This window comes from Ctenopharyngodon idella, chromosome 10, assembly GCF_019924925.1.
Source record: "Ctenopharyngodon idella isolate HZGC_01 chromosome 10, HZGC01, whole genome shotgun sequence".
Taxonomy (NCBI): domain Eukaryota; kingdom Metazoa; phylum Chordata; class Actinopteri; order Cypriniformes; family Xenocyprididae; genus Ctenopharyngodon; species Ctenopharyngodon idella.
In genome coordinates, this window is record NC_067229.1 from 47,337,934 (window position 1) to 47,365,070 (window position 27,137).

Consider the following 27,137-nt stretch of genomic DNA (forward strand, 5'->3'; position numbering starts at 1 on the left):
ACGATTTACTATTTAGTTCCCTCGATTTACTAAAACGTGCACACGATTAATTTTTTTTCCTTTGTGGTGTTTTTAATATGCGTTAAGACGAACGATGTGCAAATTCATAAGTCAACACCATTGCTGAGTATTTTCTCTTTAAACCTGCAGATATCTAAAAACAGTTTCAAAAACGCGGTTTGAAATCGCTGGTGTCTCTTACGTCACCAGCTACCTTGTAACCAATCACGTCAACGTGCCGGCGGGCTTTAGCATATCATTAACTATTACCGCTCTGAAGAAGGCAGCTGGAATGGTTGTAACATTAGCAACACATTATTAGCTGTTTGATAACGTAATCAAGCAAAAGGCTAATCATATTAATTACCGTTATGTGTCCGACGTTGTAAAAAACGATACCATTTTGCAGCGCTTACCTCAGTAATAAGTTCTGAGTTCATGTGAGTGGAGGCGATTCTAATTAGCATATTCATAGATCCGTTTATAGTAAATGAAGCAAGGGTGTAGAATTACATTCAAGTTATTTTAAGGCATAAAAATATCACATACATTTTTTTTTAAATATGTCGTGTTGGTGATCAAAGATGAGTTTTAAGGGATACAGTTATTGACTACAGGTGACTTTAAATAAGTTCATTTGCGTACGCCAACAGTGTAATGAAAACAGAAAGTCAAAAACGAGAGAATTAAAACCAGCAGCAGATTCATTAACAGATGGAGGGCAGAAAGTGGCGACAGACAGGAAATCAGATGATAAGAGCAGAACTGACTCACGGCTACAGACTTCTGGCTCATGATGGAAGATGATGAATATGAGCAAACGTTTTAAATGACTCCAGCAGAAAAACATCTGTCTGTAATTCAGCACATGGATTTGATTAACGTCAGATGTCCGTTGGCACCATCAATAAATAGTTGCATTTTCATGGTTGCGAGAGAACCGTGTAGAAGATTCTTTTATTTTCCACATTCTGATTCAGTTTGCTTCATGCAAGGCTAACCAGGAATGGAGTCATAAATGTGTTGGTTTCAATAAAATATATATTACCTCTACAAGCCAAGGCAAAGTTGAGAGCAAACATGTTTGACAGCCATTAACCAAGGTTAAGAGAAGAAATATGAAGAAATAACCACTGATTGAGTGTGTTTTCACAAAATAATAAAGGCAGATCTGTGCTATTTCTGCAAACTAGAGTCTTTTCAAAGACTTTTTAGACCTTATTTGGTATGACTTGGTACTGAACGGCTTTAGTCCTCCGGTTTCTTCTTAAAAAATGTTTATAATGAAAGCAAAAAATTGATGAGGTCTGACTGAATCAAACCAGGTACGATTCATTAAAGTAAACTCAACTCAATTCAAGAAGTCTCTTCTGCTCACCAAGGCTGCATTTATTTGATCAAAAATACAGTAAAATATTAAAAAAATGTGAAATATTATTACAATTTAAAAGAGCTGTTTTCTATTTGAATACATTTTAAAATGTAATTTATTCCTGTGATCAAATCTGAATTTTCAGCATCATTACTCAAGTCTTCAGTGTCACATGATCCTTCAGAAATCCTTCTAATATCCTGATTTGCTACTTTATCAATTATCATTGGTGTTTAATTGGTATTATTAATAATAGTTCTTATAATTATCAATGTTAAAAACAGTTTTTGTTGCTTACGTTGTGTTGAAAACCTTGTAACACCTTTGATGTTCCCAGTCAAAAATGACCAGCCTTTTAAAAACTGCTTGTAAATCTCTCGTTATGCTATATTATCACCAAATATTGGATTCAATCTTTTTGTCAACTTATTTTCTTTCAATTAGCACAGGTTTTGTATTTCTTTTTGGAATGGATTGATTGTAGGCCTCATTGATCTGAGCTCATGCACCTCAAAAAACATTATTTGTGGATAATTTTGTCAATATTCAACAAAATATGGAAAAATGCACTGTTTATCACACTAGTGTGTCTGTGAAGTTTCAGCTCAAAATACCTCACAGATAATTTATTATAGCTTGTCAAATTTGCTCCTATTTGGGTATGAGCAAAAACACGCCGTTAAATGCCCTTTAAATGCAATGAGCTGCTGCTCCCGGCCCCCTTTCCAGAAGAGGGCGGAGCTTTAACAGTTCACGCTTCGGTTGCTCAACAACAACAAAGCTGGAGAATCTCACGCAGCCAAAATGAGGATTGTCAGTAACGGTGTTCAGCCTCACATTGTTCAAACCGGAGTCGGACACTGATGGAGAGACTCAGGAAGAAGTTACAACTTTTAGAATGAAACTGGACGTTTCTGCGTGTTCTCGGGGGCATGGTTTATGTAAATTTTGGGGTTTGTGATGTCACTAACCCGGGAAGAAGCTTGTTGTAGTCCCTACCAGCCGTTTGTTGTAGTCCTTAAAAAGCCATTTCTGTAAAAGAAAATATCTCACTTTGCATTGAACTTTGAGCGACGTAACTTTGCAGATGTTGTTTATGCTCAAACAGCAACATTACACACTAACTAAAGTTAAAAAAGGGCAATCATAATCAAGGACCCCTTTAACTAACATTTTTGGGAAAAAGAAAATCTTCTCCGGGTCAGAATATCCCGAACACAACATAAGGGATAAATCTTACTTTACCTCAAACTTTTGAATGGTAGTGTATTATGGTTTCCTCAAAATATTAAGCAGCAAAGATTGTCTTACTTTCCTCCAAACCTTTGAACACAAGTGTACTTTCTCTCTCTCTCTCTCTCTCTCTCAGTCTCCTCCTCTTTTTCTCTGTGGGTTTTGTCCTGCTCCTCACTCACTCGGAGGGGGATGTCAGCGGAATTCCATTCCACTTGAAGAGGGAAAAACAGCCACAATCCCTGTTACATCTACACCAGCTTCACTGATACCATCTCCAGCAGATTCCAAGAATATCCAAACATTTGGATGAACTACTTTTCATAGACAACCTGACGAGTCCCAGCTTTTCCAACTGTCGCACACTTACCATTTAAAGAGAGACCATCTCTAACCTGTAGTATTGGTGTAGAAGATCCCAGAAGACCATGCAGGCACCGAGGGTTTCTCTGTACGCAACCTTATTTGCCCTGTGCTGGATTTTGACATTTGTTATCAATGAAGAGTTGGTTAATGCTGCCAAGTCCAAACAGAGAACCAGAAGCATCCAAATGAGGCAAAACAGCAGCGTTATTTCAAAAATAGAAGATCTACAAGATGGATTTTCAGAAGACACTCAGATGGACGAGCCTGGAGCAGAAGAAATGGCTGGAAAAGAAAAACCAAAGGGTAAAAAGACATCTGAAGAGATATTAGCTGGTAAGTTGCTTTTATGATGTGATCAAACATTGAACAGAATAAGACATTTAGACTTTATGTAATGAGGTTTTTGGTGGTTGCAGCCCACAGTTTCATGTATGATAGGAAGGCTGTGCTTTGTCATCATAATAACAGATATCTGGCTCAACTTTACTGGCTCCTTTTAGGTTGTGCAACATTTTTAGCAAAACCATGACTGGTCAGTCCACTGACACACTTCTTTTTTGCCTTTTCATCTGGAAAAAAAATGTGAAGGAGGCATGTGGGAATGAAATTACAGTTGTGGGTTGAATGAGAATCACAGATGGTTTCAGAAAACATTACGGGTTTTCAATACGAAAACAAACGTTCCGTGGGCTTCTCTCTACTTCTTCGTGTTGCTCACGTCAGAGTCCTGTGAGGTTTGGGAAACACAGACAGGAAGAGAGACAGAGCCGACATTTGGTTTGAATTGAAACACTCACAGTTATCGGATCTGTTTGAGGCGGCTGTGTGTTTGTGACAGCTCTCCTTCAGTCGCAGCGGCATGAAAATGATCAGCAGAAGGAAGTTACACAGCATCCTGAGGGAAATGTTATTTCTCTTTTATAGCTCGGAAGATTTAAATTATCTTGTATTGAAGTATGAACTTTGTCTCAGATGTTTCTCCTAAGACATCTGGGGACAAAATGAGTCAATAGTTGACATGCAGTAAGTGTATAAAAGGGGTGGTTGACTATGATTTCACTTTTTTAACTTTAGTTAGTGTGTAATGTTGCTGTTTGAGCATAAACAACATCTGCAAAGTTACGACACTCAAAGTTCAATGCAAAGGGAGATATTTTCTTTTACAGAAATCACTTTTTAAGGACTACAACAAACGGCTGGTAGGGACTACAACAAGCTTCTTCCTGGGTTGGTGACATCACAAACCCCAAAATGTACATAAACCCCGCCCCCGAGAACACGCAACAAAGCGGACAAGGCCATGTTGGGCTGCTTTAGAGAAGTGGAAGAGTTGTTGTAGTAGAGTGTTGTTGCCATGTCGTCATTTTACACCGGACTGCTTCACAAACGAAGGTCAATTCAACGCTGGATTTGCACAAAAGATTAACATGACGGCACATGCTAGTGGATGAGTTGAATCAACTCCACAGCAACTACATACATTTATCCACTAACCATTCAGAAATGTCTAGTTGCATGCTAAAAGTTGTAACTTCTTCCTGAGTCTCTCCATCAGTGTCGACTCCGGTTTGAACAATGTAAGGCTGAACACCGTTACTGACAATCCTCATTTTGGCTGTGTCAGATTCTCCAGCTTTGTTGTTTTTGAGCAACCGAAGCGCGAGCTGTTAAAGCTCCGCCCTCTTCTGGAAAGGAGGCGGGGAGCAGCAGCTCATTTTCATTTAAAGGGACACACACAAAAACTGCGTGTTTTTGCTCACACCCAAATAGGAGCAAATTTGACAAGCTATAATAAATGATCTGTGGGGGATTTTGAGCTGAAACTTCAGAGACACATTCTGGAGACACCAGAGACTGATATTACATCTTGTGAAAAGGGGCATAATTGGTCCCCTTTAAATGAATGTGGTGCATTTCATGAGAAATGTATCATAGTTCATATTGAGATCTCTGACTTTTTACTGCAGACTTATTTGAGCACAGTTCGAGACATTGTTGAGATTTCTTCCGAAACTCTAGAGGAGAAATCTGTAGTTGTGAATAAAGTTTTAAATAAAACAAAGATTAATGGAGTATGTTTTACAAGAAAATACCAGACTTTCTACTTCAAAATTATTAGTTTCAAAGTAGTTTAAAATAGTCCTACGCCATTCTTCTCAGAAGCAAAAGCAGCTAAAGTCTCTATTTTCACTATTTATTTACATTTAATCGTATTGCTGCCAAGGAGAAAAAACATTAAAGATATTAAAGAGACATCTTTGGTAGCTCTGTGCTGACGTTAAGTCTTTAAACTTTGGGTAGTAATTCATATCTGATTAAATGTTTTGCGAGAGAGAGGGATGACTTCCAGTTAAAGCAGTGATTTATTTGTGTTTCCACGGTCTGGATTTAATCTGATAGTATTTCAAGTGTTGCTTCCCCCATCAGAGTAGTTTCAGTAGTTTATGACAGCTGTAAAACTTTATAAAAGCTTCTCATTGATTTGTTAAATGTCGACAACTATGAGTTTGACAGAAAGCCGTCGTCTAAATAGGCAACATGTCAGTGTGACATCTTTATGTGTGAATAAAACGGGCGCCTGTAAAAAAGAAAAGCGATAATTTGTATATTTTTTCTTTTTTTATTTATCCCAAGGAATTTTAGGAGAAACATTTACCTCTGGGTTTAAGAAAAAAAGCATATCTTTAACATAAATGCACAAGACAAATATGCAAGTATTCTTTTGAATCAAAAAAAGTTGAAGCTTTCACCCTCTGCCATACTTCATTAGATTCTTATGTAATTTTTGGACAAAAAATAAGGGGATAGAAAAATACATATCATTAAAAAACCCTTGTTTATGTCATTCTCTCATTTATCGTCTAGCCAAGGCAAAGAAGGCGGCTGAGAAGGAGGCCAAAGCCAAGAAACCGAAGCCCACCAAAAAACCCAAACCCCCAAAACCAACAAAGAAACCCAAACCCCCAAAGCCCACCAAGAAGCCAAAGCCTCCAAAACCCACCAAAAAGCCAAAGGCATCGAAGCCCACCACAACGCCAACAACTAGAGAAACTAAACCAACCAGAAAGCCAACCATGGAGGAAGAGGAGGAGAAACTGCTCTTGGAGCTGGGATGGGACACGTGTACGTTTATACAATCTTCTGGAACATTTTTATTTTAAAGTGAATCCTAATGTGGTCTTTAAATACAGTTTCTGTGCTCAGTATTTCCAACAGTACCACTAAAGAAGACAGAGACTGAGAAGCCCATTGGCCCAGATCATGGTATGGAAAGATACACAACACATAGAAAATTAGCTACATTGCAAAGCATGTCAAAGGTGAAGTGTGTCAATGCTTTCTCCAATCCCAAGTCAGTAAGAGCTTGTTTTAGTCTTCAGATCTCAGTCTTTGAAGCTTTCTGCAAACATGGGCCTAATTATAAGTCATTGGTAGATTGACTTCCTGAGGAGTGTAAACACTGTGGTAAAAAAATCCCACGGATTTATATTGAAGAACGGACCTGAGACCAGAACATCAGAGACTTGGAGATGAAACCACCTAGAAATCCTTAGCATCAAATGACACACTTCACCTTTAATTCCATATGTATGGAAGCCCATTTCCGCCACATAAGAAAAAAATCAGGCTTTGGTAAATCATAATTATGACATTAAAACCCTTACAAAAAGAGGTTTATTCAAGTGTGTTATGGCATACTTTCAGTCTACGTTTTATGTACTTCTCAGAAAAAATACTTGATCTACTTCTCAGAAATATACTTAAAATTACACATAAGTATACTTGACTTACTGACAGAAAAGTCTAAGTATATTTGGCCAATACTTGTACTCAATATTTTGATCGAGATATATTTAAATGTATAACTAAGTTTGGCTTGTAGTTGTGTTTACTCTTTTGATTGAGTAGCCTATTAGATTCCCCCATAGTTTTACATACTGTCTTATAAACTTAAATTGTTTGAAAATATTGATTTATAAAGAAAACATATATGTTCCTAATTTTGAGCATGATTTTGTATGTATGATCCTAATTTTGAAAATGTTACTTTTTTTTATGAAACTTAACCACATTCAAGTGTTGATAAAAAAACAAAACAAAACAAATGCATGAAGCTAGATTTTTTTTAAAGCAGAAGCTCCTTTTTTTTTCTTCTTTTTTTTTTTTTTGCATATATTGCATGTTCAGATATTCATACAAAAATATTCTGGGGCCACGAAAGTAGTAGTTTAAGAGTGAAAATGATACAAAAAACAACAACTGGCAACTTAAAAAAAAAGGTGGCGGAGAAAGAGTTAAAGTACAGTTAAAGTTATATTTCAAGTATAAAAATGAATGCCTAAATAGGAACATAGTAGTATACTTGAAGTGCAAAACAATATATAAATAGTAATCTATAACTATGATGTTAAGTTCACTTAAAGAAAAATAATACTTGAAGTATACTTGCTGTAACTACTAAACTAGTAGTTTACTGGGAGTATACTTCAAAGTGTATATTCACAAACTACAAATATTCTACAAGTATTTAAATAGTAAATGATCAGTATACCTATAAGTTCACTTGTAGTATAGCTGCAGTACAAACAAAAAACGTAGTTGCAAACTAGTTGTGTTCTCAAAGTTTACACTTAAAAGTATACTTTTATACACTATAGTCCCAAGTAGTACTGAAATAGTACACTTACAAGTATACTACTAGTACATTAATATATACTTACTACATAAAGTATACTTAAAATATACTTGTACTATACTTAATGAAATGTACTTTAAGTATACTTATTTTTGGTAAGGGAAGTCATGACATATTAAGTCATATTTATGAGATGAAAAGTCAAATTTTGACATACTACATAAAGAGTGAAAATTCTTACTTAAAAAGTCAAACTTGATATTCATACCAGTTTTATTCTTGGTTATGCAAATGTTAAGGAAAAATTCCATTTCATCACTTTGCAAACATTACGTGACACTTTTGAATGTTCTCCAAACATTCCGAAACAATTTTGAATGAACATTCTATTAACATTACTGGAGGAATGTTTGTTCATAACTTTGAGGGACCTTAACGTTAGCCAAAGTTCTGAGAACATTCCCTGTGAGCAGGGTAGTCACAATATTTCTCTTTGGTTATCTCTCTTTTTTTCTTACAGTAGACATCCACAGCAAGAAAGACACCAAGACACCACCCTCACCCAAAGAGCTCGACCCGGATTACTGGGACGCCAGACGTATGTTTGAAGCAATGTACATTAGAATCAAATTCTCAAAACACTACTACTAATAAACTATTATATCACCTGACAGATGAAGTTCCAGAGCCTGACCTCATCCCTAAAGTCAAGAAGCCGGCCGGCACTGATGACCCACGTATATACTTACCAATCCCAGGTAACAAAACTTGACTAGTCTGGAAAAGTTGATACTTGTAACAAAAAAAGCAACCATGTAGCAACATGCTAAAAACCACTCACAACACCCTAGGATCAAGTGTTGCATAATTTATGCAAACATCAGACAACTGCAATTCATCAGACAAATGCAATTTCATTAATGCACTAAAGTGAAATGAGCAAGAAATGCAATGCATAAATGAATGCAGATAAACACCATGTTATGTTCTCTATTACTCACATTTGTCAAATTAATTTTTTTTTTCCCTCTAGAGGAAACCACTACCACCCCTCGAACAATCGCCCCTTGGTATGAGGAATATGATTATGCTGACTGTAAGTTTGCACCTTTTCAATCTTTCTCAAATTGTCTATATCAAAGAGCTTGAATATGTCAGAATATTTTCATTCTAATTTACTCTCTCTGAAAAATTAGTGGCGGCAAAGAAGCTGGAAGAAGAGCTGGAAAAAGCAAGAAAGGCCAAAGAGGAGAAGGGTCTGTAAATCATGTTTGTTAAAATGAAAGAGAATGTGCTTTTATTGCATGCGTTGTTTGACCAGCTTTTGGGTGGTCTTGAGTAAAATGAGATGTAGTGAAAAATGCCGTTTTGTTTTATTTATTAAAAAGCATTTAGCTGCTTTGTTTGTATTTTTGTGCCTTTTAAAATTTTTACTATGACAGAAAATAAATATTTTCAGCAATGCATGCTTAATTGTTATAAAAATGTCAATGTAAAACTGTAAATAATGTTGCAATGTACAGGCTGCAGTTTCTTAAAAAAAAAAAATCTAAATTGCTAAAAACGTTATATGCATGATTATAAGCATGATATATTCATAAAAAGATGGACAATTATGAATTAAACATGCAAGTTTTTAGCACATTTCTCTTTCTGAGTTGTACTGGCATTTAGTGAATAGATGTATTATGAAATAAGGCTAAAAACAACAAAAATGTACCTGTTTCAGCTATTTCAAGTCACTCAGTCTCTCTATTCCCTTACATAGCGGAAAAACTACGGAAGATGTGGGAAGAGGAGGAGGAGGAGAAGAGAAAGCAGACGGTTCCTTATGCCGAGCCAAAGAGTGAGTATTTCTGGAAAACAGCCACAAATCACATTATAATCAGAGCAAAAACACACGGTTTCTTCTGGACGTGGGTATTTGGATTGGAGTTCAGTGAGCAAACCCTGAGCTGAAAGCAGTAAATGTCAGAGCCGACATGTTCTTCCCCCACAGTGATTTTGGTTTCCAGCTGGAGTTTCTGGCTTTTTGGGCTCAGAACTGCTGTTGGCTCCAGCTTCAGCGTTTGTTCAGCACAAATGGTTGAAAAAAAAGAAAAAAAAGAAAGATAGTTAGTCAGTGTCTGAAATACAACTGCTCAGAGAAAGCTGTCAGTGCTGTTATCATAGGATTTACGAGCCTTTAAGTAAGAATGATCCAGTGTTTCCCGTCTTTCAGAGTGTCCTCCTCTTGGCTTGGAGTCCCATCGAGTGGAGGACGACCAGATACTGGCATCTTCGATGTCTCATCATGGATTTTCAGCCCTGAGAGGACGTCTGAACATGCAGGTACTGTAAATACACAGAAATCAAATATTGTGAGTAATAGTTGTGCCACAAAAATATCAGCTATACTTGAAAATATTCCAGTGTTTAATCACTGCAAACTTCTTTTCAAGTACAAATATCTAAACATTCGTAAATTGTTTTCTGAAGAAAAAAAAAAGTTAATAGTTTTTGCTTAAAACAAGTGGGGTCAGAAAAATAATCTTAATTCAAATCCACTGGGAGATATATTTTTTTATATTTTTGTTTTAAGCAAAAACTCACTTAATTTGTGTCCGACTCCGGTTTGAAACAATGTAAGGCTGAACACCGTTACTGACAATCCTCATTTTGGCTGCGTGAGATTCTCCAGCTTTGTTGTTGTAGAGCAACTGAAACGTGAGCTGTTAAAGCTCCGCCCTCTTCTGGAAAGGGGGCCGGGAGCAGCAGCTCATTTGCATTTAAAGGGACACACACAAAAACGGCGTGTTTTTGCTCACACCCAAATAGGGGCAAATTTGACAAGCTATAATAAATGATCTGTGTGGTATTTTGAGCTGAAACTTCACAGACACATTCTGGGGACACCAGAGACTTATATTACATCTTGTAAAAGGGGCATAATAGGTCCCCTTTAAGACATCTCAAGTATGCATTTCGACTTAAACCTTGTCTGTGAAACCGGGGGTAAGTGTTAACTGAGACGCGCGCTTAGGACTGCACATGCGCATTGGCTGGTCCAGCCTGAAAAATGCATTTTCCCCCCCACAATTTTAATGTTTAAAAACCAAACTTATGAGACAGTTGTTGTCAGGTTTTATTGGTGATTTCAAATATGAAATTTAATCGTAAGCTTGGTGAACAGCTTTGGAAAATTTGTTTCCCCATTCAAAGAGATAGGAGCTGCACTTGCATGACTGAAATAGCTGCCCGAGAGGCGTTTCAAAGATGGCTGCCGAGTGAAATGACTTGCCTTGAAGGGACTTTGACTTTAGTACTTGTGAGAGCAGTTAAGAAAGATATCATGCTGTGACACACTCCACTCACTTGTTTTCCAGAACTCAGCTGATGAGGAGGATGTTTACGGTGGAGCGTGGTGTGCTGATACGGAGGAGAAGGAGCACTGGTTTCAGGTGAACGCCCGTCGAGAGGTGGAGTTCACTGGGGTCATTACGCAGGGCAGGAACTCAGAGTCACAGTAAGAGAGGAATCAAAACATTCTGGCTTTTTGTGATAACAAGTGCTGCAGAAAGACAAAGCGATGCTTCCTTCTCTCTTCCAGTGATGACTTTGTGTCGTCGTATTTCGTGGCGTTCAGTAACGACAGCCGGGAATGGACGGTGCTTCATGATGGTTACGCCGAGTGGGTCAGTTCACATATACTTTACGGTAAACGGCATAAAACTATATTATAGCCAAGCATAGGCCAAAACCTGTTTTTTCTTCTTCATCCTACAGCTCTTTTATGGGAATGTGGATAAAGACACTCCAGTAATGACGGAGTTCTCATATCCTGTGGTGGCGCGTTACATCCTGTATTTTGCCGCAGAGCTGGAATGGAAGCCTGTGCATGAGGATTGAAGTGCTCGGATGCCCGTTACCCAGTAAGCACTGCAGCTCTCATCTGAGTCTGACTCATTTGTTTCAAGTGGTGCTCACTGAAGAGCCAAATAACATCCAGCTCCACCTCTCTAGACGTCATGGGTTGAGCTTGACCCAGTGCAGCTCCACCTCTGTGGATCTAATGGGTGGAGGGTAGAGTTATGGGTAGGGTCCTTCTAGCTCCACCTGATTACGCCCAAATTACATCCAGAGAGGGGGAGCTATACTTCACACTCCACCCATGGCTCTGCAGTGAGCAGCCTCTCATTGGTTTTGATATACTACTATGAAATACTTTTATATATGACAGGGCTGTAACCACCATGGACATTGAGGGGGACAAGTCCACCCAATAATTAGAAATAACCAAATTGTCCCTCCTAATATTTAAAATTCCTGCACTTTCCTGCTGATTGTTAGATTTAACAACATACAAAAATGTTTAAAAGTTAAATTTTTGGTCTGGTCTGCCTCAGCGGTCTAAAAGCGTTCATCAATGTCAAAATGATTGAAACGGCCAATCAAATCAAAGTAGGCGGGATTTACTGTTCAGACAAGCAGAATGTGAATTCCAGCGCAATGCGTCAGTTTAACATTGAAAGAGAGTGAGGTAAGATATAGCGAAATTAATTAATTGAAAATATGCATTTACTTGATTCGTGTAATTCCTGAGGTGAGGAGAAATGTTTTACGTTTTCGACATATTAGGCATGTGTGCAAATTTTAATGCAAATTAATGCAAATATTATCTGCAAATAGTTCAAAATGATTATTTCCCAACTAGAATTAGACCTAGAATTTCCTTCACTGTTCTATTTCTTTATGATTTATAAAAAAAATCGGTCCCCCCCAATGTTCAAGACATGGTTACAGCCTTAATATATGATTTTAATCCACAAAAAAAACGTCTTCTTACCACACAAAAGTAAGTATGACATAAAATATCATAATTATGAGATAAAAAGTCAAAATTATGATTACAAAGACTACTAATTTCGACTTATGTCATCATTTAGATTTTTTAATCTCATAATTATGACTTAATTTCTCATAATTTTGACTTTATCTTATTATAACATTATTATGCCTTTTTATCTTATAATTATGACTTTTTATCTCCTTATGACTTAGTATGTTATAATTTAGACTTTTTTCATAATAATGACTTTTAGCTCATGACTTATTATGACATTTTATATCATAATTTTGACTTTTTATCTCATAGTTTCAACTTTTTGTCAATCTTTTTATTTCATAATTACAACTTTTGAATCACCATAATCATGACTCAATTTCTCATAATTTTGACTTTTCATCTTATAATTAGGACTTAATATGAATTAATTTTGACTTTTTCCCCTGGTTTCACAGACTAAAATGCATGTTTGATCGTTTTAACTGAAAGCAACTTGGACTGATATATCTTAAAATATGTCAGTGCCATTGTTTTGTATGACTTAGTATGTCATAATTACATTTTATATCATAATTTTGACTTATCTCATAATTTCAACTTTTTGTCATCTTTTTATTTCATAATTACAACTTTTAAATCTCATAATCATGACTCAATTTCTCATAATTTTGACTTTTTATCTAATAATTTTGACCTTATCTCATTATTATGCTTTTTTATTATAATTATGACTTTATTTCCTGATGACTTAGTGTTATAATTTAAACTTTTTCATAATAATGACTTTTTAGCTCATGACTTAGTGTCATAATTATGACATATTATGTCAGTTTCCAATTTAAGAAAATCAAAATCTTATTTTTCAGTTAAAATATTTTTCGTTTTACTATATCATATTTTGTCATGTAAGTCTAAAAGTCTAAAATTGTGATTTACTAAATCATTTTTTGTCTTGTATGACAGAAATTGGCTTTCATTTATAAATCATTCCATATCTAAATGTGATTTAAAAAATAAAATAAAATAAAAAATTTTAGCATATTTTTGTCATGTTCATCTATAAGCTCAAATGAGTCTCTCTTACCAGCTACCTATCCAACTGAGAACGACGTTCCACCGACGGATGATCTGGATTACAGGCATCACAACTACAAAGAGATGAGACAGGTGAGATGTTAACAGGTATTCTCAAGGTCACTGAGGTCAAAGCTGAGGTTCAGATGCACGTCACAACACGTCAGGCGTGAAGTTTGGACTCTACTTTGTAACTCTTTTGTAGTCTTGTGGAAGAGCTGCTGTACAGCAAATGTTTTCATGTATGTGTGTATAAACAGATGATGAAGGTCATAAATGAAGAATGTCCCAACATCACCAGAATATACAACATCGGAAAAAGCTCTCAAGGGCTGAAGATGTACGCCATGGAGATCTCAGATAACCCTGGAGAACACGAGACAGGTTATAGATGTTATATATATATCATAATTTCATTTTTCAAATACTAAAACTTGTTTATTTTAAGGTTTAAATGGAAAAAAGTTAAATGTTTGCACCTCACTGTGTATAGATACAGGTATTTTATTGGTCAATGGCCAATTGCATTAAAACTGTATTGGTCAATCACTCATTTCCTCTATTTAAAAACCATGTCAAACCATGTTTTTCTAAGGTGAACCAGAATTCCGGTACACAGCAGGGCTTCATGGGAATGAAGTGCTGGGCAGGGAACTTCTGCTGCTTTTGATGCAGTTCCTGTGTAAAGAATACAATGACGACAATCCGCGAGTGCGCCGCCTTGTGGAAGGAGTGCGCATCCATCTAGTGCCGTCTCTGAACCCTGATGCCTATGAGCTGGCATTTGAGATGGTGCGACACGCTTTAAACAAATATTCTCTGCTCTCTGCCCATGCCATTTCTGTTTGTCATATGACTCATTGTTTACTTGGGCGGATGCTTGTGTGTCTAGGGCTCTGAAATGGGAAACTGGGCTTTGGGCCACTGGACAGAGGAGGGATACGACATTTTCCAGAATTTCCCAGACCTGAACAGTGTCCTGTGGGGTGCGGAGGACAGGGGATGGGTGCCACGGGTTGTTCCCAATCACCACATTCCCATCCCTGAGAACTTTCTCAATGGCTCCGTGAGTGAAACTGAAGAAAGAGCCCTGCCTAAATACAAAGCTGCATTCAAGTCAACCTACTTACAAGTTTGGAAATTATATAATGATTAAAAAACAAAAAAAAATCTAAATAAATAGATCTAAATCTAAATCAAAAAATCTAAATCAAAAAAAAAAAATCAAAAAAAAAAAAAAATCTAAATAAAAAGTAAATGAATTTTAATTTTTAAGTGTGAAGTTTATGCTCAACCCTCTGTTGCTCTTCGCGTGTTGGTCAAAAATGACCGAAACATTTTTTTCAAAGAAATAAATGTACTATATTTTTGTTCGATAATGTTCTTATTTAATATTTTGTACTTTTAGGGGATTTTATGGTACTAAATTATATTAACACTGTAGTTATAATCCATTGTGTTTCTTTGGGGAACGCAATAATTTGCGTTGAAATCAAAAGCATTGATCTAATTTTTTAAACATCACCATGCATTACTTAAATTTAAAAATAAATTATTATTTATTTTGTAAAAAAATGAATTTTACGTTTATTGTAATGAAAAATGCACAAACATACTATTTTCAGTTTTTATGTGAAATATATCTATATTTTCAAAAACATGTTTTACTCTAAAAACCGCAAGAAAATCAAAGCCATAAACCTAAACAAGCTGTGTTCCAAATTTGAGCTTTCAAAAAATGAGCTTTCAGCAAGATTTTGTTTGGGCGCAGTACCAAATGTGTCCACTAGATGAAATTCGTCTCCCATTCATTTCCAATGCGCTCATTTTTGACTGCGAGGAACACAAGTGTGACTTTTTTCAGGACTATTTAGCATTTTTTGAATCATGTCCATGATTTTGTGTGTGTTCACATAGCAAGTGCCAAAACCGTTACCAAGTTTTGTACCATTCCGATGAAGTAAAAAATTCTAAAAAAAAAAAAAAAAAAAAAAAAAAAAAAAAAGAAACTAAACGTAAAATATTTTGGTCAAGAGGGTTAAAACAAGACAAAATATATATTTGCCAATTGTGTAAGAACAATAACTTTTATTATTTTCTATATTTTCTGCAATGTTGGGTGCATTACTAAGTAATTATGCTTATCGGAATTATCATAAATAGTTTCCTAGGTAAAAATTGCACATGAACGCCCTCCAATTTCGAAAGTTGAATGCAATGAGCTCGTAATCACAACTTCAGAAGTGGGAATTATCAAATTTCTGATAGCACGTGAAGGCAGCATAAATTATTGAAATTTAATTACATTTCCGCTGAAAAAGCTGTATTCTGCTGGCAGGCCATTAGATGGCGATGAAACACTATAGACTGAACATGTAATACGCATGTGCAGGACGTCATCGTTTTCACAGATTTACGTTTTTGTTGTTTACACTGAGACCCTTTTCAAAGACCGCACAATCTCTTGTCTATGTAGGCCTCCATTGTCGCTGTAGTTTGCGTGCTTTCCGGTCTGTTCTATTTATGCAGTTTTTTTTGATGACCTTGTGAATTGATGCCCCCAGGGCATGGTTGGATAAATTAACTACTGCAAAAAAAAAAAAAAAAAAAAAAAAAAATGTGCATGTGCGACCTGCACAAACAAGTAGGCACGGTTACAAAAATCCGGCGGTGCGCGTACAGTATGCGCGTACTCTTCTGATGACGAAATTCGCATCACGTGCACTGTACGCTGACCCTCGCGTACGCGGAAAAAGTGAAGTATACTTTGGGCTTAAAACTAAACCTGAACGAAGATCAATACAATGGCGCTTATCTCAAAACATAATTATGACATGACTTGAAGGCAGAATAGTATTGTCAATAATTTATCTTCCAGAGTTTCATTTACTAAAAAACAAAAAAAACTGTACTCTAGGTTGCTGTTGAAACGAAGGCAATCATCACTTGGATGGAGAGGACGCCGTTTGTTCTGGGCGCTAATCTACAGGGCGGAGAGAAGATTGTCACGTACCCCTTCGACATGCAGCGTCCACCCAGGGACACAGGTGCGGCCGGCAGGGGAGGTCAGTCGATGTATGAGTATCACCACATGAACGAAGAAACATGGGCCAGGATTCAGCGACAGAATGAGGGCGCTCTTCGCGAGACGGCGGATGAAAACCTGTTTCGGTGGCTCGCCATGACGTACGCGCACAGTCACCTCACCATGACGGAGAATCCACCGCGGTTCTTGTCATACCGATGACATCACGGGCGGCCAGGGCATCATCAACCGGGCCAGCTGGAAGCCGGTTGTGGGCAGTATGTGATGCTAAATAATTCTAATCTTTGTTTAAAGTAAACATAATATTTACCCATGTAACAAAAATGTGTTCTAAGAATGTTTGGCTAACGTTCCCGTTAAGTTATGTAAACATTATTTCTGAATATTCTCTGAATGTTCAAAACCCCCCAAATGACATGCAAGAAAAAAAGTAAATCGTGCGCACGTTTTACTATTTCGTTCCCTCGATTTATAAATCATGCGCACATTTTACTATTTTGTTCCCTCGATTTACTAAATCGTGTGCATGTTTTACTATTTCGTTCCCTTGATTTATAAATCGTGCACACGTTTTACTATTTCGTTCCCTTGATTTATAAATTATGCACGTTTTACTATTTCGTCCCCTCAATTTATCAATCATGTGCACGTTTTACTATTTTATTCCCTAAATTTATAAATCATTTGCACGTTTTACTATTTTTGTTCCCTTGATTTGCTAAATTGTGCGCACGATTTACTATTTCGTTCCCTTGATTTATAAATCATGCACACGTTTTACTATTTCGTTCCCTCAATATTTAAATCGTGCGCACGCTTTACTATTTCGTTCCCTCGATTTTTCTAAATCGTGCGCACGGTTTACTATTTTGTTCCCTCGATTTATAAATCGTGCGCACGTTTTACTATTTCATTCTCTCGATTTGTTAAGTCGTGCGCACAGTTTACTAATTTGTTTCCTCAATTTATAAATAATGCACACAATTTACTATTTCGTTCCCTTGATTTGCTAAATCGTGCGCACAATTTACTAATTTGTTTCGATGAATTAGTAAATCGTATGATTTAGCAAATTGAGGGAACAAATTAGTAAATTGTGCGCACAAATTAGCTACTATTTTTTTCCTGCATGTCATGTGGGGGCTCCGTACTTTGGAAACAATCTGAAACAAGTAGTATCATTTAAAAAAATTATATATAAATGTTTCGGGAAAAAAAAAAAAAAAAAAAAACGTTCCATGAACATTTTGAGAATGTTATTAAAGACCATATAACTTTGAACTAACGTTCTATTAATGTTTGCTCATAACTTTGAGAGAACCTTGCCAGAATGTTAGCCAAAGTTCTAAGAATGTTCTCTGTTAACTGAGTACTTGCATAATATTCATTCTTGGTCTTATTGTAAATGATTCATGCTATTCTAGAGAAAAAAAAGTGTCTTCATAATCTTGAATCAAAATGACTTTTCTTTTCTGATGATATCACAAATCACTCTTATTTTTAACCCCTCCCCTCTGACCACCAGACTCCATTCTTTCCTGCACTGCATTTTTATAAATATGCCATATTGTAGAAGTAAAATGTTGACTTTATTATAAGACATTGTGTTACTATAATGCCTCTATAGGTCTGCATAAATATCTGTTGCAATGACGGATGCAGTAGAGGCATTAAAAAACTCCTCTTTAATATCTATAAAAGGAAAAATCTCGTCTTACAATTACTCTTTTCTGTGTTGCTTTAGGCATGAATGATTTCAGCTACCTGCACACCAACTGCTTTGAGATTTCCATCTTTCTTGGGTGCGATAAGTTTCCTCATGAGAGCGAATTGGCGTCAGAGTGGGAAAACAACCGAGAGGCTCTGCTGGCTTTCATTGAGCAGGTTACAAAACACTTACAGTTCAGATCTCTGTGTCAGATCACATAGTAGCTGAAGCTCAAAGACAAAAGACGTAGAATTTCTATTTCTAGACAATGCACATTGTATAACAGCAACAAAGTCTCAAAAGACATGTTTCATGTGACCCGCAGGTGCATCGAGGCATTAAAGGAGTTGTGCGAGATGTCGAAGGGAATTTTATAGCAAATGCCACAGTGTCAGTGGAGGGAATCAAACATGACGTCAAAACAGGTAACAGACATTCTTTCATCCTAATAGGCCTAATAAGTCTCAAAATTATTACGTAAAAAGTCGAAATTATAAGATAAAATTGAAATTATGACATACTAAGGGCTGGCTCACACAGAATGTGTTTTTTCATTCCACTGCACTACTTTTCCATTGTTTTTCTATGTTAATGCGTGCTAGACGGACATGTTTGACCGTTGCACTCGCATTTCGCCTCAAGTCTCGAGACCTTGCGTTTTTTCCTCATTCCAATGCCGGCGTCTTGCGTTCTGTGTGAATGGCCCTTAAGTCACAATTATGAAGTCATAATTATGAAATGAAAAACTCGAAATTACTGAAATAAAGACTTTCTGTCATAACTGATTTTTGTATGTCATAATTGTGACTTTTTAAATCAGAATTTTAACTTTTTGTCGATTTCGATTTCATAATTATGAAATTAAAAAGTCGAAATTATGACATACTAAGTCATGATTATGACATACTAAGTCATAATTACGAAATTAAAAAGTCGAAATTATGACAAAAAGTTGAAATTATTAAATACTAATTCATAATTATGACATTAAAAAGTCAAAATTATGACAAAAAGTTGAAATTGTTAAATACTACATAATTATGACATTAAAAAGTCAAAGTTATGACAAAAAGTTGAAATTATGACAAAAAGTTGAAATTTTGACATACTAAGTCATAATTACAACATTAAAAAGTCGAAATTATGACAAAAAGTTGAAATTCTGACTTAAAATGTCATAATTATGACATTAAAAGTCGAAATTATGACATAAGTCGAAATTATGACAAAAAGTTGAAATTATTAAATACTAAATCATAACTATGACATTAAAAAGTCAAAATTATGAAAAAAAATGTAAATTATTAAATACTAAATCATAATTATGACATTAAAAAGTTGAAATTCTGACTTAAAATTGATTAATTATGATTTACAAAAGCATGATTTCTTTTCTGGCTACACTTTACAATAAGGTCTCATTTATTAACATTAGTTCATGCATGAACTAACAATGAGCAATATTTTTTTTTATAGCATTTATTAATCTTTGTTAATGTTAGTTTATAAAAATGATCATGTCCATGTTAGTTCACAGAGCATTAACTAATATTAACAGATATAACTTGTGATTTTAATAATGTAGTAGTAAATGTCGAGATTAAGATTAATAAATGCTGTAGAAGTATTGTTCATTCTTAATTCACATTAACAAATGAAACCTTATTGTAAAATATTAAGGAGTATGTTATATTAATCCAGACTTCTTTTTCTTAAAGCTGTCACTGGCGATTACTGGCGTCTTCTGAACCCAGGCGAGTATCGTGTTACTGCAAGAGCGGATGGTTATTCTTCTCAGACTCGTCTTTGCATTGTGGGCTACGATGCCAATGCGACACCCTGCAGCTTCACTCTGACCAAATCCAACTGGGCTCGTATCCGACAAATCATGACCCAGAGTGGGAAGAGGCCAAGACTGGTTACCAACACCCCCGGAAACACAAACAACCGCATCAGCGTCGAGAGCGCAGGGGCCGCCACGGCCCCCCAGAATGAACGTCTGCGTCGCCTGCGACTGATGCGCATGCGCAAGCTGCGAATGGAGAGGATGAAAGGCAGCATGACTACAACAACAACCACAACAACCACCACGACTACACCTCCACCCACCACAACAGCAGTGCCAACAACAGAGGCCTCTTGGTTTGACCTGTGGTTCGAACTGGACAATGCGACCACTCAAGACTATAACTTTGAATACAGAATAGATGAAGATTAGAGAAGGATTGTATGGAATATTGCCCTCTTTAAGCTTTAAGCATTCGTAAATTACAAATCACGCTCTCTGTGGAACAGAGTATAAAAAACAGAAATATCATTATTATTTAATTCAAGGTGTCTTATGTGAATAGTCACAAGAATGAGGTATTACTATTAAAGAAGGCAAAACAAGCTATTTCTGAGCTGTTCTCAAATGACATGCTTGTGTACACGAATATTACAATGTTCACATTTTTTTCTAATAAAATGTCTCAATATCATTTTATGTTATTGTGATTTTCATGTTATGTATAATGTAAGTCAAAATACAATTTTGTGTACATTTATATGTAGCCTACATTAAGTTGTAGTTTCAAATGAACTATCACCATCATGCACTTAATGAAGAAATGTACATTGAGGTTAATTCAGCACTCTTTAAATAATAAGTGCATTGTAAGTCCCTCATGATAAAATCATGCGCTAATTATAAAATGAGTAATTAGCATTATATAATGCTGAAATGGTTGATGGGATGGTTTTGTAGACTGTCAGACTGGGAAACAGACTAGAACCTGCTAAGAGCAAAGCGTTTTAGGATTTTAATTTTTTTAGCAGTATATTAAAAAAAAAAAAAAGACATTAAAAATTCTGCAGGGCTATTATGGCTTTAATTTGCCCATGGCAGGTTACATGGGTGTGGATTAGGGACATTTGAGGGACTATTTACCATATCTGTGCTTTTTATGTGGACATGGACTAGGGACTTTTATTTTCTCTTTTACATGAACGTAGACCTAGAGTCTTTTGTTTTGCGTACGTCAGCTTTTATGGGTGTTTATGAGGAACTTTTATTTTTCCATGTCCGCTTTCATGAATATGGACCTGAGACTTTTATTTTGTGCACGTCAGCTCATATGGGTGTGAGTGAGGCGCTTTTATTTTGAAATGCCGCTTTCTGCCAGCTAGCAAGTTCCTGAAAAAAAAAAAAAAATCCTCGGATAGTTGTGATCTGATTAAATACCTTCTGTAAACGTGGACTATCCTGGATGCCAGTGATATTATAATCCATAATACAAATAGTAATTATTTTAATTTCCATAATAGCACGCTAGAGACACCGCTGTCAGTTTAGACAAATAAATAAAAGTTATTCTGACCTGTTTAGATTAGCTGTTAGCGGATTAGCTTCAGTCTTGGCTGTTTTAAACATAGCAGGTAAGAATGACAATTGTTTATATATAATATCACGTCTCACATTATCGAAATGGTTTAAGAAAGATTAAGAAAGATTATTCTGGAGACATCGGGCAATTTTAGAGCTAGCACGACTGCTAAGCAGCTGTTAGTCATTAGCCTGTTGAACTGTATTGAATTATAATGATGACACATCTGAATAGAAGCTAAAACAACCTATTTATAAACCTTCTGATGATCTGATCCGAGGTTTCCATGTATTGGGATCCTTTCTAGAGGCCCTGCGTACCCTGATCTGTTATATATGGGTGTGGTGTAATGGTTAAAGATCTAGGTGGCAACTAAAAGGTTGTAGGTTCGAACCCCATGAACCATTGTGTTCTTGATCATAACCAGGGGAATCTAATGGTGTCACTTTGGATCTACGCTAAATGACTGATATATTGTCCTGTGTTCGGTATAATCAGTGTAAGTCAATCATTGCTATGTCTGAATAATCAATAATTCAATCAAATAAATCATAAAATAATGTGTCGTTTTTGTTGATGTGTTGTTGCAGGTCCTGCCCAGTAACACCATGAAACTCTACAGTCTGAGCATCTTGTATAAAAGCTCAACGAAGTCCAACCTGCTGAAGGCGGCGTACGATCTGTCATCATTCAGTTTCTTCCAGAGATCAAGGTACATCTAGGATCTTGTACATATTTCACTGTATGCTTTTATTAAAGGGATAGTTCACCCAAAAATGAAAATTCTGTCATCATTTACTCACCCTTAAGTTGTTCCAAACCTGTATGAATTTCTTTATTCTGCTGAACACAAAAGAAGATATTTTGAAGAATGTCGGAAATGGTCCCCATTGACTTCCATAGTATTTTCTTTCCATGTAAGTCAATGGGGTCCATCAACTGTTATCACTGCGACTGACTGCAAACTGCATCTATATACTGTTTTTGTTTTCCAGCGTTCAGGAGTTCATGACATTCACCAGCGCTCTGATCGTTGAGCGTTCAGCATTAGGAAGTCGCGCGTCTGTCAAAGAGCAAGGTCAGAGATAACATAATCAAGATGAAGTATTACATGTTTCCTCAGGGCCTGATTGTAGCTGTTGAGTTTAATTGTAGCTTGTGCAGGATGAAGGACTAGTTATTAGGTTTACTGTGTTATTAAAGCACCAAACTGATCAGCTGAGCTTCTGAGGGCCTCAAAATCAGCTTACTAGAGTAATACAGAACGCATCCCCTTATGAAAAATAAATATACTTTAGCATATTTTTAAAAAGAATTCAAATTATGGAAATAATATACTTAAGTGTGACCTGAATGTTTTCTGACACTTAATTGACTATTAATTGCAATTAAATGGTTTAAATTTGTATTAAATGCAGTTAGCTGCACTTTTTGACCCACTTAAGTAGGACTAAAGTACAGAAAGTGAAAATTATTTATGGTAAACTAAAGTATACTTTAATGTAATTTCTGTTGAAACTTGTATGTCATGTATTTTATAATATATTTGTAAGGATGAACTGCTCATTAAAGCAGTGGATTAATTGTTTGTGTGTTTTTCTCTGTTAGAGTACTTGTGTCACGTGTACGTGCGGAATGACAATCTCGGTGGTGTTGTGATCGCAGACAGTGAATATCCCTCCAGAGTCTGCTTCACTTTACTTGACAAGGTGCGTCTTGTTGACTTTCAGCTTTTCATAACCAACACTAATAACATCAGCAAGATGAATACTGACAGTTATTATTATTTTAGCTTGAGAAAGCCAACATTCTGATATACTACTTTAGCTTTATCTATCTATCTGTCTATCTATTGTTCTGTCATTCCATCCATCCATCCATCTATCCATCATTCTATATATCTATCATCCATCCATCCATCCACCGTTCTATATATCATCCATCCATCCATCCATCATTCTATATATCATCCATCCATCCGTCCATTTATATATCCATACATCGTTCTATATATCATCTATCCATCCATCGTTCTATATATCATCCATCCATCCGTCCATTTATATATCCATCTATCTATTGTTCTGTCATTCCATCCATCCATCCATCATTCTATATATCCATTCATCCATCTATCCATCATTCTATATATCTATCATCCATCCATCCATCCATCCATCTATATATCATCCACCCATCTATATATCATCCATCCATCCATCCATCCATCCACCCATCTATCATTCTATATATCATCCATCCATCTATACATCCATCCACCATCCATCTATATATCCATCCATCCATCCATCCATCTATATATCATCCATGCATCTATCCATCCATCTGTCCATTTATATATCCATCCATCGTTCTATGTATCATCCATCCATCCATCCATCGTTCTATATATCATCTATCCATCTATCCGTCCGTCCATTTATCCATCCGTCCATCATTCTATATATTATCCATCCATCTATATATCCATCCACCCATTCTATATATTCTATATATCCATCCATCCATCCATCCATCGTTCTATATATTATCCATCCATCCATCCATCCATCGTTCTATATATCATCCATCCATCCATCCATATATCCATCCATCGTTCCATTCATCCATCCATCCATCTATCGTTATATATATCCAGCCATCGGTCTATACAGTGCCACTTGAAAGTTTGTGAACCCCTTGCGGAATCTGTGAAAATGTGAAAAATTTTAACAAAATAAAAGAGATCATACAAAATGCATGTTATTTTTTATTTAGTACTGTCCTGATTAAGATATTTTACATAAAAGATGTTTAGATATAATTCACAAGACAAAAAAATAGCTGAATTTATTAAAATGACCCCATTCAAAAGTTTGTGAACCATTGATTCTTAATACTGTGTGTGGTTACCTGATGATCTACGACTGTTTTTTTGTTTTGTGATGGTTGTTCGTGAGTCTCTTGTTTGTTCTGAGCAGTTAAACTGAGCTCTGTTCTTCAGAAAAATCCTCCAGGTCCTGCAGATTCTTCAGATTTCCAGCATCTTTTGCATATTTGAACCCTTTCCAGCAGTGACTGAATGATTTTGAGATCCATCTTTTCACACTGAGGACAACTGAGGGACTCAAACACAACTATTAAAAAAGGTTCAAACATTCACTGATGCTCCAGAAGGAAACACGACGCATTAAGAGCAGGGGGGTGAAAACTTTTTGAATTTGAAGATCAAGGTAAATTACTTAATTTGTCTCCGGGAAACATGTAAGTATCTTCTGTTGCTTCCAAAGGGCAGTACTAAATGAAGAAAAATGATATTTAAACAAAATAAGAAAAATTTGGACATCTTCATCCTGTTCAAAAGTTTTCACCCCCTGACTCTTAATGCATCGTGTTTCCTTCTGGAGCATCAGTGAATGTTTGAACCTTTTTTTAATAGTTGTGTTTGAGTCTCTCAGTTGTCCTCAGTGTGAAAAGATGGATCTCAAAATCATATAGTCACTGCTGGAAAGGGTTCAAATATGCAAAAGATGCTGGAAATCTGAAGAATCTGCAGGACCTGGAGGATTTTTCTGAAGAACAGAGCTCAGTTTAACTGCTCAGAACAAACAAGAGACTCATGAACAACCATCACAAAACAAAAAAACAGTCGTAGATCATCAGGTAACCACACACAGTATTAAGAATCAATGGTTCACAAACTTTTGAACGGGGTCATTTTAATAAATTCAGCTATTTTGTCTTGTGAATTATATGTAAACATCTTTTATGTAAAATATCTTAATCAGGACAGTACTAAATAAAAAATAACATGCATTTTGTATGATCTCTTTTATTTTGTTAAAATTTTTCACATTTTCAAAGATTCTGCAAGGGGTTCACAAACTTTCAAGTGGCACTGTATATCCATCCGTCCATCTATACATCCATCCATCCATCCAGTCTACAGACTTTACTATCTACTTATTATTAGTATAAAGACAGTACAATAAAAAACATAATGTGTACATTTAAATGTCTATTTTAATATTAAATATCATTTAAAATAATATTTTAAAAAATAGATTTTTACTGATTATGCATCACCATTTTCTCTCTTAACCGGGTTTGTGGTTGTCTGTAGGTGTTGGATGAGTTCTCCAAGCAGGTGAACAGTATAGACTGGCCTTCTGGATCACCGGCGACCATTCAGTACACGGCACTGGACAGCCATCTGGCTAGATACCAGGTGTAACAACAATGAAAATAATAATGAAACGGCATCAGCCAAGATAAGCCATGTAGTGGTCAATATTGTTATTCAGTGCATTTAAGGGAACTTGATTTGTAAACCACAGCACATTTTATTACATCTAACAGTTCGAGTTTATTTCCTGTTCTGCAGAATCCACGTGAGGCTGACGCTATGACCAAAGTGCAAGCTGAACTGGACGAAACCAAAATTATTTTGGTGAGCAGGCTTTTTTTCCAGGCTTTGTTTCACCTACATTGATACTTGTTTTTTTGAATGCATTGGCATTTGTATTTAATTTAATGTGTGTTTCTCCAGCACAACACAATGGAGTCACTGCTGGAGAGAGGAGAAAAACTGGATGATTTAGTTCAGAAATCAGAGCATCTGGGAAACCAATCAAAAGCCTTTTATAAAACGGTCAGTACTTTACATGCACAGCAACAGGACATGCAATTTATTGCTTGTTTCATTAATGTCAATACTGTTAAACAAATTTAAAGCTTCATTATGTTTTCTTCTTGCTCATACTTGTACCAAGTATTAAATGTGATGTTGATGTTACTGTTTTTTATAGGCACGCAAGCAGAACTCATGCTGTGAGGTCATGTGATCGCGATGAAGTATCTGATTGGACTGGACTCTTCGGCCACCTCTCCTCTCTGATTTTCTATTTTTTTTCCCCCTCTCTTTCTCTCTGTCCTGGTGTGGGCTGGTGCTTTTATCATGCAGCAGTCATAGCGAATACATGAGAGAAACCATCCAACGGTATACAATGACAGGCTCAGAGGGGGCTGATTTCCCATGATGCACCACACTTACTCTGCCATCGGTTTTCATGTTGTGTGAGAACTTGGTTTTCTTCAGCGGTTCCTCAGGGTCTGGCACAAGCTCAAAACGGATACGGATAAAAGCATAGAGGGGCTCGAGTCAAACGTCCCCGCTGTGCCTTACTTTTAGACACAAGTGTGTTGATATCAGACTGTTTATTTAGCCTTATCAATGGAGAACATGTGAGTGAAAATGCTGCAATCTCTATATTTAAACCCATTATTCGGCTTTGGCAGTTTTGAAGCGCCTTGTAGAGTGAACATGTAGCGTGAATTGTTTTTTAAATGTGACAACAGTAAACAATGTGTTAAATATCGATGTGTTTGGATTCTCAATCCTCAATATTGTGCACCCCATGAGTGACTGACCAAATTAAATGTTTCAAAGTCTGTTTGTGTACTATTCTAATACTTTTTTCTCTTGAAAATGTAAATAAATAACTGAATCATA

General features: G+C 36.1%; 2 protein-coding genes across 3 annotated transcripts; both read left to right on the forward strand.

Moving 5' to 3' along the window:
• The first annotated feature begins 2,764 nt into the window (after positions 1-2,764).
• aebp1a (AE binding protein 1a) lies at positions 2,765-20,740 on the forward strand. Its single transcript, XM_051910679.1, is given in 22 exon segments — positions 2,765-3,304; positions 5,837-6,094; positions 6,176-6,235; positions 8,131-8,205; positions 8,282-8,365; positions 8,641-8,703; positions 8,804-8,863; positions 9,376-9,453; positions 9,829-9,938; positions 10,973-11,112; positions 11,197-11,281; positions 11,373-11,450; positions 11,452-11,518; positions 13,520-13,599; positions 13,767-13,890; positions 14,102-14,298; positions 14,399-14,572; positions 16,424-16,726; positions 16,728-16,809; positions 18,297-18,436; positions 18,586-18,685; positions 19,979-20,740. Coding segments are annotated over 22 exon segments (3,129 nt in total). The 5' UTR covers positions 2,765-3,033; the 3' UTR covers positions 20,479-20,740.
• A 649-nt stretch (positions 20,741-21,389) lies between these two features.
• On the forward strand, positions 21,390-27,137 carry ykt6 (YKT6 v-SNARE homolog (S. cerevisiae)). 2 transcript variants are annotated; one of them, XM_051910438.1, is made up of 9 exons: positions 21,390-21,677; positions 22,053-22,124; positions 22,216-22,337; positions 22,621-22,703; positions 23,234-23,334; positions 25,749-25,853; positions 26,010-26,075; positions 26,175-26,276; positions 26,434-27,137. In XM_051910438.1, exons 3-9 carry the CDS (start codon positions 22,234-22,236, stop codon positions 26,467-26,469), a joined length of 597 nt encoding a protein of 198 aa, XP_051766398.1. In that variant the 5' UTR covers positions 21,390-21,677; positions 22,053-22,124; positions 22,216-22,233; the 3' UTR covers positions 26,470-27,137. The 2 variants fall into 2 exon arrangements, with proteins under 2 accessions (XP_051766398.1, XP_051766397.1); XM_051910437.1 differs by lacking the exon at positions 22,053-22,124 and having other exon boundaries at positions 21,391-21,677.

Bases quoted from the DNA above. Each gene is read 5' to 3' on its own strand.
- ykt6 (XM_051910438.1), top strand. From the start codon at position 22,234: ATGAAACTCTACAGTCTGAGCATCTTGTATAAAAGCTCAACGAAGTCC. The intron at 23,335-25,748 runs GTGCGTCTTGTT...GGTTGTCTGTAG, and splicing joins GCTTCACTTTACTTGACAAG to GTGTTGGATGAGTTCTCCAA. The intron at 25,854-26,009 runs GTGTAACAACAA...CCTGTTCTGCAG, and splicing joins GCCATCTGGCTAGATACCAG to AATCCACGTGAGGCTGACGC.